Here is a 12,641-nt window from a genome sequence, read left to right as displayed (position 1 = left end):
ATAAGCATTAGGGCAATGGGGTTTAGTCAGTAGTGCATCAGTGAGGGAGTCAGTGTCATCTGGCTACCTATGTGGTTTGCCACAAATTGTTTCACAGTTCTGTCATTATAAGATCTAGAGATAAGTAATGTTATGTTATAGCTAGCATTACAATAATTTATTTTACCATAGTACAACACATTTTGTATCTGTAAGATTTGACAACTATAACTATTCTTACATTGATTTTTAAGTGCTTTGTTTTCTAAATTTCATGAATTCTAAGAACATTTTTTGTATTTTGACAACCTTTTAAAAATGTCTTTGGGGACTTTGATTGCTTTTTAAATGATTTGAGGTCTTTAACTCAATGTAGAGCTTAAAAATGCTAAATAAACAGAATAAGATGTCATCAAAATATTATATGAAAGGAAGGAGTGGTGTTAACCGAGTTAATAACAACTTCCAGAGAGAACGTCCTCGTTGAAAGCATACCTGGCAGGAAGGACATGTTCTGTACACAGTTAAAAGGCCATAATCTTGCAAAGGCTTGACTTTAAAGCATGTGACTTCAATGACTTTGATTATGCATGGAGGACAAGGTTAGAAAATATCAGGATTAGTTAGGAAAGGGTTAGGTTCTGCTACATTCCAGGTGCCTATTACTGTAACCAAATCTTTGCATTTCCATTTTAAAGAAAGGACTTTACAAAAACTTTTGTCCAGCCACGAGGGGGCCTCCATAGGTAAGTTTAACTGAAGTTTTTAAGAAGTAGTGTAGAAAGCCAAGTGTTGCAGAACTGTATTCCCCTTCACTCTCTCTACAGATCCCTAGTGGGCAGTCAAGGTAGTGAGGGCCACTGTGTCACATTCATACCATCAACTACCTTTTCATGATTCATCTAAGAATTATGATTTCCAAAGAAAGGTCAGCTATCGCCAAGTACTTCAAAAAAGAAAAAGTATTTTTGGATAAAGAAAGCAAAAACACTTAAGTTCTAACTTGGTCCAACAGTACACATTTCTCAAAAGAAAGAATGTATTTTAGATTCTTCAATGCACCCCAGGAATTCAAGTTTCCAGAAATCCTGCTTTACTAATATTTATGCCAAATGATCAAAAGTGAGTTAAAATTACTCAGAATTTCACCAAGTACTTCCCTTTTATTGAGATGGCTGGCATGAGCTCTTAAACATGACCTCTCAGAGGTTCATACTTGTATCACACTGAAGAGCTGTTTGCCTGCAGGTCCTTCAAGAAAAAAGCAATAAACTTACAAGAAGAAAAACAGAGCATTCCACTGCTTCCTCATCTCTTTTTATTTAGCTCACACCTGATCCCTTTGAGGCTTTTGTCAAAATACTCCTTTTTCTACTTTTTTCTACTTTTTATACTTCCACAGCTTTCCTCCTATGGGAGTTGATTTGCTTTTGAGGGAGAAGTCTCTCTAAGTAGTACCCCATGCTTCAGGTTTGTGTGTTGTAATCCCGTGAGTATGTAGCTTTGCCTGTGTTACAGTGCTAGTTTATGAACCACCCTGAGTAATAAATTTTCAGCTAACTTAATTGGCAACTGTTTAATTAGAGATAAAGACCCCAAACCTATATAATTAGGGTTTGAATAGTCAAAACCATACCTGYGTAGAGTTCAGTACTCTAATGTTTTATTGATACTGGGGATGCTGGCCACTTTGACCTAAGCAGTCAGTCAAAAATCAAGATCCTGTAAGATGTTTCCAGTATGAGAATAATGGTACTGCTAACTATTCCTTCTACAGAATCCTGTTCACTTGCAAAAAAAGCACAAATTACCATTTCCATTTGCACAACTCTGTATCTTGTAGATGAACCTGACATTTGTATGCTTCTGTAATTGAGGGAGGGAAAGAGCTCTTCATGAGCTTATGTTCCCCTGAGCAACCAATTCTTGCTTTATTGCTTTGTCTGTTAACCAATGTATCAGCATTAACACTTCTGTGTCAGGGTTTGGTATGAAGTCAGAATACTGCAGTCCTTCCAACCACCAAAAATCCCAAGCTTGAATGAATTTTTCCAAGAGCTGCAGTGTTAATGAAGCCAGATTTCCTCTGAATTTGTATTCTAGCCGCTGAATGATAGGAGTCACTACTTTACACATCCATAAACCTTCTTTTGCATAGTCCTCCCCTAGCTATTTGAGATGGGCAAGAGGCCTGACTGCAGTCATCTTAGCTACAGGTATACAGATTGGCCAAGAGTAGCCAGCCGACTGCTGCCTCTTGGAAGGGTAAAAGCTAAGTTCTAGCTACATTTCCCTCTGTGGGACATTAACAGGGGCTCTTGCCCCAAATATTGCTTCACAAAACACTCAGAAACTTGGTATCTTTGACACTTCTGCTCCCATGTCAAATTTGGCCTAAATTAGCTAATGGCTTCACAAGTAGCAGGGGGAGAGACCACTGAAAGAAAAGTCATTACCTAAGCTTTGCTTTCTTAGTATGCTAACACTATGTCAACCACGCTCAAAGCAACACAAGGGATGTATGGTCTATCATGACCAGAAACTGTCATACATGTGAACGCTATTTTTAACAGATGTAACCATTACTAATTCCTGTCCAGAGGTGCCAGAGAACTTAGACTTTGGCTCTGCTAAGTCACCTTCACCTCATGTTTGTGTTCTTACGTAAGTGCTAGCACCCATATCTGATATGAAAGAGGTTTTGAAACATGAATATACTGATATGGTGGCAGTTACAACCGCTTTTTTTTTCCCAACTGAAAATGCTCAATCACGCTCTCTCAACCACTGAGATGTTTTCTTTTTCTTTCCCAACCTATGAAATAGTTTTGCAATACTGACAAACTTGCAAATAGGCTTCTATAAAAGCCCTGCAGAAACTCTGCATGTCTGCCAGCCCCTGGGAGAGGACCAGTTATGTACATATTATTTCCCTTCCATCAGAGGTAATATTTTGCCTCCCTCTCTCCCACTACCTCACTGGCAGGAGTAAAAGGGGGCTTTTAGAAATAACTCATATCTCTTTGGGTCTATTTTGATTAGTAGTTCTAAACTTACTTTAGATCATTTGCAACATATAGCAGAATATCTTGCCTAGATAATACACGAGATGAGGGAAGAACATGATCCAAAAGCCTTCCAACATAGCTAGTTGCTTGCACACAGTGCTGCTGACCTTGTCCTGCTGGGAAAATAATCTTTTCCTCCTTCTTGTGACCCATCTCCTAATATTGTACTTTGAAATCGAGTGTGAAGAATCAGATTTAATTTGCTAGAGCATCCAGTGTATCATTTCTTTGTGATAATGGATAAAAATTATTCAAAGTGGCCCAATTCAGTTTTCAAGAGTTCACAAACAACCCTGTACTATCACTTCTTTTTTAACCCAAACTATAGGTGAGGCCCAAGGACTGCCTAAAACCTCATGTATAACTTCCAGATAAATTTCTCTCTGAGGCTTCTTCTTTTATCATTAATGATATATACTGTGTTCTGCCCCCTTTGCCTTGTCCCCCCTGCTGTTGTGATGTCCAGTGGAAGATAAACCATGTCTTTGAACTGGGAGAACAACTCTTAACCAGAAAATATTTCAGACCCATTAAAATGTATTGCACTATACTGGACCAAATCCAGCAGAAACTCTTTTGTCTCTGGTCCTCCTTGAGAGTTTCATCTATACCTGTGTTTTACTGATTCACATTCTGCATCTTTGGCTTCTCTCTATACAATCTTTTCCTTGTCAGAAACATTCAGCAAATTAACAGGGATCTTTTCCATTTTCAAATGCAGAAAAACTAGGACTTTCTTGAAACCTGGTCTCAAACAGGTTTCAACCATTGCCATCTTTCTTTTGAAGTATAGCTATCACAGCTTCAGTCCCTGAGGGGCAGAAAAATTTCAAAACTGATATGTACATTTTTTTCTTTTTTTTCACCAGGCTACTTCTCTAATAAGGATTTGTAAAGCACTTACAAATGTGTAGGATTATTCATTATGCAGTTACTCGCTACAATGAAAGCTGGTAATCAGTTTGATAATCAGAAAGATAATAACAGCTTTCCAGATTCTGGAGTGATGCGTATTTCCAGTCACTATCTTCATTCAACAAATTAGGTATAAAATTACAGAGTCTCTACTTCCTATTTTTTTTGAACGTGACTGGTCTAATAGGTACCATGTTGTGCCAGGTTCCACTTTTCTGTGTGTTTCACAGATGCTGTTCAATAGCCAGATTCCTATTATTGGTTTAAATGCCCAGATTAAGTGCTGTGAAGGTGATGCTTACATTTCCAAACTCTTCTTCTTCATGTGTGTGAGCTCCCATCTTCAATCATCCCTGTCTCTCCCAAACTGGGGAAGGAGATTTCACCATCTGTCATGGTCTGTGCTGGCCAACATGTTATTTATAACCATTCTTTTTGTGTCCAAATTTTTTCCAATAGCAGCTTTTAACAGAATTGCTACTCTTGAATTTTGCATTATTGCCAACTGTCCCTGCTGATGGACTATATCTCCTTCTAGTTGTTCAAAAATATCACATACCAAATGCTTATCCCATTTCATCACACACTTTAAACAGAGCTGAGAAGGATCATGAAGATTTTCTTCTTAATGGCTGTTTTATTCTGATGAAGAGGAAAACTCATGGTACACAGAAATTTCATCACTTTGCAGACCACCAATGCTTCCTTTCACTGATCTTGAGATGCTTTTAAACCTATAGATTGGTCCTCTGGCAGGTGACTGTGACATCCTTGCTAGTGTCTTCTCATAGCAAGAATACAAGTCTTTGCAAGTCTTCTAACAAGCCAGCTAGTTTCTTCTTTTCCCCTTTCCTTCTAGCACAGAGCTGGGCCCTAGACAGCTAAGTAAGATAGCTGCTGCCACTTTGTATATTAAGGGCTTGTATGTGATCTGGTTAAGTCACTTTATTTCTGGGAACAAGTTATAGTGCCATCAGCACTGGGCCACTGTATATAGCTGCTGGAGATATCCCATTCTCTTAACTTTTTTTTCAGTAATCCATTTGGACAGTTAGGTTAACTTCAACCAGTACAGTTTTTCCTCCCCCCTCTCCCCCAGACAGTAAATATTTGTATTGCTATAGCTTGGTAATTTCTTCCCCCCCGGACACAAACAGAATAAAAGAAACACATAAAAATCTTATCTTACTAAAATGCTGGCTCAATTCCCCATCCTGGTTGCTGATTTCCACTGCGACATGGGAACTTTAATTTCCTTCTGGGGCTTATTTTTAGCTCCCTCAGACCTAGTTCCAACTCTTTGGTTAGGAAGTTACAAACAGGCCAAAGGTTTCCCGATTTCCTGCCATTCCTTTCCCTGCCACTGTTTCCAGTCAGTTCTTCTGGTCCAGCCAGAGCATTTGATTTCTAGCCTTTTTATCTTGCCAGTCCAGAACAGGAATTTTGAATTTGTGCCTTTCAGACATATTCTATTTCCAGTCTCTTTGGGTCAGTTCCTCAATTCCCTACGGATTCCTTAAGTGAAACTTCAGATCCAGCTTGTGATATACACCGGTTTCCTCTGGACAGATCTCCAGCTCATGTTTCAGGTCTTCTCTTCATTGCTTTTAGCCATTTTAATTTCTGACACCACTGCTAACACTTTCCCCACAGTAGTTCAAAGGAACAGCAGCTTACTATGCATTTCCTTGGTAACCACCTCTGATTTTTAAAACTATATGAACCAGCACGTGGTCAGATTTTGGGGTCCCACAAGTTGTTTTCAGACAAGGAAAACCTGAGGAAAAACTCAGTTGTTTTTGCTTTTCTAAATAGCCAAACCTTTAAGAAAAAAAATGCCCAGTTTCCTTACAGACCAGAAGTTGTAAGTGGCAACTCCTTAAACACAACTCCCGCTCCTTGGCGCTAGCCCGCAGCTACCAACTCGGCCGGGCCCCCTGGCGCCGCGCTGCCCCCTGGCGGCGGCCTGGCGGGGCGGGGCGGCGCATGCGCATGCGCCGGGCGCGGAGCATGCGCGGTGGCCCCGCTGAGGTCCAGCCCGCCGTGCCGCTGCCATTGCAGGAGCAGGACGGGGCCCGGGGGGAGGTGCGAGGGAAAGGCCTGACGGGGCCCTCGGGGCAGGAAAAGCGGAAGCGGAGGCAGGAGAAGGAAGCGTGCATCTTCAACAATTAAAGGTGCCTAGTATTGCAGATCTAAGAAAATACTAATTTCTGTGTACACTGGGTGCTTTTAGAAGTTACAGGTATTTCATACAATATACTTAAAATTATAAAAGTCATTATGGATTAAATCAAGGTTTGGGGAAGCATAACAGGTTCTCCTTAGCCCCCAGTTAGCTAAGATGCCAGAGAAAACCAGAACAATGCTGGCACAGGTTGAAAAGGAAGGGATCGAGTTTGAACACTGAAAGATAGGAGATGGTTAGTTTTGTCTAATATTTCTCCCCTTCAACAACTATCATTATGTTAGTCTTTGCATTTGTGTTCTTGGAGAAGAGGTGGCACATGACTGTATATTCCCTTGGGCAGAGGCGGAAAATGAGTTGTTTTTAATATGCAGAGATGTGGTATGCTTCAGAAAAAAAGAAATGACTAACAAACAGCAATGGTTATGGTGAGTAAGGTAACTATTGCCACAGAGGTTGAAATCCATAGGGAAGCTCAGTGGTTATTAACTGCCCCAAAACATAATCAGTATAACATGTCCTTCCAGACTGCAGAGAGTGACTAAACTTGGATCTCTTGGCACAAAGAAATGCTACTGCCTGGCAATACAATCTTAACTTCTCACTGGAGCAATGTCACAGCACATCACTGTGACACATAGTGCTACTTAAACCTGGCCCAAACTTAAAAACTCAACCAGTATTATGCAAACTACCTTACCTCACCTTAGCCTCACAGATTTTCTCAGAGATAATCGCTCATGCTTACCTGCAGGCCATGACCACGTATTTCATGACTCCTGACAATCCCTGCCGGACTTCCCTGCACATGTGTATGTCCTCAAGTGAAGCTAAGCAGTTGCTTGTATCAAGGTGACAGCTCGGATGGCTTGTTCCAACAAGTACCATTCCTGTTCAGCACATCATATGTAGTACAATTAGTGGCAATTAGCAAACAAACAGAAAAATACTGATACTCAAATCCATGAAACCTATCCCAACCCTGCACAAATCGCAGCACATCCTTAAAGCCCCTTCTCACGTCCACTCTTATTGGTTGCTGCCTGCTTTAGGGGACTAATTAAGTCTAATTTAATTTAAAATATGTCAGGCGATGTGAGAGTTTGGGGGAGGTGGCAGTGCCGGGCCCAGCCCACAGGCCCAGCCCCGTCCCTCTGCCCCCACTACCAGCTGGAGATGTGGGCAGGTGTGAGACGCCCCCAGCTCTGCCTGCCCACCATGGAGCCTATCAGTGAGAAGCAGTCCCGAGGGCGTCCCGGGAACGGGAAGGAAGAGCAGAAAAGCCGGGGCGCCACCGCCCGCTTGCCGACCCCGCGCTTCCCCCGCCGCACCCCATGGCCATGAGCGGCAACTTCCTCTTCCCCCCGTGCCGCTCCCGGCGGACTACAACTCCCAAGGCGCCTCGCGCACGGGCTAACCTAGCCTGCCGACGCTGCGGCAGAGCCCGCCCCTCCGGGGCGGGGCTCGCCCAATGGGAGGGAGAGGAAGGCGACGGGCGGGGTAGGTTGTGCCCGCCGGGCGGGGGGAGGGGTCGGCAGCAGCTGCGGCGGCGGGAAGGGGTGTCCCGGGGCTCGGCGGCGGGGACGATGCCGGTCCATTCCCGGGAGAAGAAGGAGAACAACCACGATGAGATGGAGGTGGACTACGGGGAGAACGAGGGCAGCAGCTCGGAGGAGGAGGAGACCGAGAGCTCGTCCGTGTCCGAGGAGGGGGACAGCTCAGGTACCGCGGCCGCCCCGGGGAAGCCCCTCGGCCCGGCGCCGCCGCGGCGGTTCTCGCAGCCGCCGACGCCCTCCCCGGAGGGGAGACGGGGAGACCGGCCTCTCCCTGCGCCTCGCTCCGGTGGCGGCGGCGCCCCCCGCCGTGGCCCCGCCCCCACGCCGCTCCCGCCGCCCCGGCCCGCGGCTCATCCTCGGCCCGGCGGTGGCGGGGACGCGGGCGCCGCAGCCCCGCTGCGGGCCGAGTTCGGCGGGCCGCGCCGCGCCGTCGCGGTGCCCTGCTGGGCTTGAGTGCACGGTCCGCTGCGGGGGAGGTGCTCGCCCTAGGTCCTCGCTTAGAGTAATGCGTGTGTATATGTGTGTATACGTATATACACGTACAAAGTCTCTTTCTCTGTTTTTGTACAAAATGCGTGTCTATCTTTCCTTTACCCAAAATCGTGAGCTTCAGTGAGATTTAATTTTTATTCTGCTCATTTCTTGAGGCCTGTCTTTGAAGGAGGGGGCATTACAAGTCATGCCAGTACCGCCTGCCTCTTCTGCAAAGCATTTATGCCTCTGCTCTATTGAAACTCTCTTCTTCTCCTTTCCATAACTTCATCTGGACTATGGGCACAGATTGAGATTAGTACGTGAAATCCAGGCTTTAAAAGGACTGCCTTTTCTCCAATTTTCTCTGTGTTAGAAGAAAGTTATTATTTATTCTGGTGTCCTTTATAATTGCGAGGGCTGAATTATAAGATGGCCTGATGAAATACTGATTATCAAACACATACGCTACTAGTCTAAAATCACGAGGGCTCCATAGATAACGACTGGTCCTCACAGAATCCTTGTCACTAGAAGTGCTTGAAAAATACTGGGAAACTCTGGTCCTGAGGTGTGTTTTTGGTAGTTTAGTCTGCCCTGATGCTATCCCACACTAGTACCTGCACACTGACCAGTTGTGTGAGTGCCAGGCTTGGCACTGTGGAAGGAGTGGGAAAACACAAATTAGGCTAGTTAGCTGTGAAATCACATTTTTAGCTATTTATGTGGACTGGTGATTGTTGTATTTGAGTGTGTTAAAATTCTCAGTGTATAGTTAATTCCTTTGTTATTTGATGTTATAAGATCTGGGATATCTTGGATGAAAAATCCTATGGCTCTTATATCTACACTGACTTCAGTTTCAGGGAAAGCCCAGCTTTGGTTCCATGTGGACTCGCAGAGGGTGATCATGCCTGGGGCTGTGTGTGAGCTAGCACGGTGCTGCAGCACTACGAGTGCGGTACAGAGACAGCCAAGCTGTCAAGAGTGAGGACTCTATCATTGCTGGGGAAATGTAGCTGCTGTACTGGGAGGGAGTATAGCCATGCCCTTAGGCCTTGCTCTGAGTTAATGCTCTCTCTGGACAAGAGGTGGTCTGCCAGTATAGGCCTTGGTTAATCTACTAATCTAGGTAATCTGCCCACAGTTTATATAGAGCTTTACGGTTTTGGTTTTGGTTTTCTTCTTCCTCTATCTCATTCCCTTCCCCTCCCCCCCCCAAATCCTTTGAGCTGGAAAATATTGCTGGTTGAACCCCATTTTACAATTTAGGCTCCTGGTCCATGGCTGTCCACATGAATCAAATTGCAGGCTGCTATGGTCCTGCCTCTCCTCCCTACCCACCCTTCCTGGTATATCATACTTACCTGTTCCCTTTCTTGCACTGTCTCCAGTGCTTGTTGGGGCTTTGCATACTAAGCTGTCACAAAAATAACCCATAAAAGAAGGAATAGTTTTCCTCCAATGTATTATGTGAAAATGACTCAGTGAACCAGTGTGTTACTGTGGGAGGTACTAGGGACTATGTACACCAGTGGTTAGATTGGCTTCTGCTGTGGAGCTGCAGTCTTAAATTGCAATTCTGTAAGAATATGTAACTACCTCTGACTTAAATGAGTTAGTCTGACATCTACGCGTTTTTGTGAATTTGGGACTAATGACTTGCATGGCTTTAGACAAGAGGTATCCTGGAGCAGGGATTTCTTAAATTCTGGGCTGTTCACATTTCTGAGGGAATATTTTGCTTCTCTTGTTTAGTGTGATAGTGTGCAGGAAATCTCTTCAAGCAGTGAACTGTGGACCGCATCCAGGTGTGGGCTTGCAAAAATCAGCAAAATTATTATAAACACAATGATTTTATTGGTGTCTATATAAGCAAATATTTTGACAAAATAAGAATAGATAATTAGTTCAAAGTGGATAGTGCTGAGGCCCCTACATCTCCAAAGTAGTTAAGGTTTAATTTCAAATTATGTAGCCTGGTACTCTGAACTGAACGTGTTCCGTTGGAAGCTGCCTCAAGGACAGATCACTGTTTCAAATCTTTTTGTTCTCCATAGATGTTTGGGCACATTTGACATGTACCTGCAACGGAGCTTTGGAGTCAATTTGATAGGGAAAGAATTTAGTTTGTGTTTACTAAAAGTGCTGCAAAATGACCCAGTGCATGCAAAGCTGGGCCAGTCATGGGGCAGTCTTCAAAACTGCTATGGCTCTGTACTGAAACATGAGTGTGGGCACAGCATTTGTAAACAGCTGGACCTGATTAATTGCTCCTTACTCCCCTTCTGTCCAAATGATCCCATTTAAAAACAAGACCAAAGAAAAGTGCTTGAACTGGGTTGCTTTGATGAAACTCATGGAGCATCCACGTGTGCTGGTGATTATGCTGGAAGAAAGACAAGCTTGAGAGAGGGTATCAGGACAAGCAGCTGGGGGTGAGGTAATCATATCTTAAACTGGAAAAGCACGTCTGCTTATGTCCTTGTTTGCACATCAGCCTGCTCTGTGCCTTTCGGATGTGACTTAATAAAAAATTGATACTTACTTTCATATCAGAAACATTCATGGGATAAAAAGGCAATACTATATTCTGGATAAGAAGCAACTCTTCCCTCCTGAATGCAACTATTTTTCAAGAAGTACCACTGTACATAGTAGAGTGAAGTTTGTTAAGTCTTTCTTCTCCAACTCCCTGGCTCTAATGAAGAGAGAATTAGTTTCTGATAGTTCCAGCCACTGACTTTGAGGTTGGTTCCTTTTCAAAACTTGACTTTTTTGTAGTTTTGCAAATTAATATTCTTAAAGGCAAATTCTGAAGTTTGCATGTCCACAGTGGCACTTTGGTTGATTTTTACTGAAGGCGAATAATTCTGTTGTCTTGCCATTGTCTTGGTTTCTTCTGGGATTGGAGGGAGGAAGGAGAACTTTGTTTTAAGTGAATGTAATCTGTGAATGGTTCTTTAAAAGAAAACAAGAAACCTTCCATATAATTTCTACTGCATTCCACAGAAAAGTGCTTTTAAGGAAAAACTTAAATAGCAATGACTACAGGAAATTACATGCTTTCTCAGTGTCTTGACAAATATGAACATACCCAATGGAAGCATATTGCTTCTACAGATGTAAAATGATAAGCACAGTAAGAAATATGTCTTAATTAAAATCAATAAGAAAAAGAAAAGATTTTGAAGGAAAGGTTTTTTTTTTTTTGTTAAATCTCTCATTTGCTTTATTTACATTTAACATTTTAGTTAGTGCCTGAGAATAAAAGTTGCAGGTATAAAATTAGCATAACTTGCCCTTGAGAACTGGTGCTATTTCTATCCTATTCCTTTTGATAATATGTATGTAATATATGGATTTTATTGACCAGGGCATGGAATAACCTTTTAGGGATGAATAAAACCACAAGTTATGCTGACCATCCCAGATGAGGATTTGGACATTTTGTGGAACACTTCTATGTAGGTCACAGCTTATAGAAAAACTATTTTAGACACTGTTATATTAAGTACCATTTCTTTCTTTCTTCCTTTAAACTAGGCTGCCCTAGTTACTCTGAGTTGAACTACTTGGATATAGTAGGAAAAGATTACTGTGGTGGTTGTGTGGGTTTTTTGTTTTGTTTTGTTTTTTGGAGGTTAATAAAAATTGCCCCAAATACTTTGTGCAAGATGAAACTCTGAAAAGCTATGAGATTTAATCTTAAAACCTCTCACTTTTTTAGGACTGTGTATTTTCCAATTTGTATGTTGTTTAAGGCTTTGTGGAAGAAGTAGTGGGGAATGGTCTATTAAAGATATTTCAGGTCTCCTAAAATCTTTATAATTTTATGAATTATATTGGAACTGGTTAATAGGCAGAATAGAGGTGAAACAAAGGTCGATTTAGCATGTGGATTGCCATTCAGTGTCCATTCCAGGTAGAATGTAGCCTTCCAGGTAGAAAGTCGAATATTTTTTGAGTGTATACAAAGCTGAGAGGAGATGAGAGCGATGTTTTATTTCAGTATCTACAAGAGCAGGCTGAGCTCTCAGATACAATTACGTTATCATTTTCTTACAACAGACGATGAAAAGGTATGATGCAGTCCCTTCCCCCCACAGGAGTGTTGCACTGATCCTCAGAAAGGGTTAAAGTTCTAATCTGTTTTCTTTGATTTGTAGTCCCTCGACATACACAAACAATAAAATCCATGTTCATTTAAGACAAAACTTTTGAATGAGTTACTTACCGAAACACATTTAGAGCCTTAAGCGTAGCTGGAAACATATGAGATGTATTAGAACTTGAGAATAAAGTGGGAGAACTATCTAGATCCCAGTGCTCATTGCTGTCTGGCCTCATGATAAGGTTCCTTCAAATTTTAGAGAAGCTTTATTTTTATAGCATGTAAATGATTTAGACAACTTATAAAGTTGTATGACTGCCACATTCCTTAAATCTGGCCAAGCTAAAAGTTGC

The 12,641-nt window shown here is 42.5% G+C and overlaps 1 protein-coding gene and 1 long non-coding RNA gene across 6 annotated transcripts in view; one reads left to right on the top strand and one right to left on the bottom strand.

The window, feature by feature from the left end:
* Positions 1-5,168: 5,168 nt before the first annotated feature.
* LOC112977922 lies at positions 5,169-7,515 on the bottom strand. The gene is made up of 3 exons (XR_003257703.1): positions 7,479-7,515; positions 6,896-7,037; positions 5,169-5,739 (listed from the first exon to the last, which is right to left on the bottom strand). It is a non-coding gene; the product is annotated as an uncharacterized LOC112977922 (long non-coding RNA).
* Positions 7,516-7,668: 153 nt separating this feature from the next.
* Positions 7,669-12,641, top strand: part of BRMS1L (BRMS1 like transcriptional repressor) — a 30,433-nt gene continuing 25,460 nt past the window's right edge. For all 5 annotated transcript variants that reach the window (XM_026090812.1, XM_026090811.1, XM_026090810.1 and 2 more), the window contains exon 1: positions 7,669-7,869. In XM_026090812.1, the coding sequence (XP_025946597.1) occupies positions 7,734-7,869 (136 nt within the window). In that variant the 5' untranslated portion in view covers positions 7,669-7,733. The remainder of the gene's footprint in view (positions 7,870-12,641) is intronic.

This window comes from Apteryx rowi, unplaced genomic scaffold (genome assembly GCF_003343035.1).
Source record: "Apteryx rowi isolate R43461 unplaced genomic scaffold, aptRow1 scaffold_88, whole genome shotgun sequence".
NCBI classification, from domain to species: domain Eukaryota; kingdom Metazoa; phylum Chordata; class Aves; order Apterygiformes; family Apterygidae; genus Apteryx; species Apteryx rowi.
The sequence above is the reverse complement of the archived record's forward strand: the minus strand, read 5'-3'. Positions and strand labels throughout refer to the sequence as shown.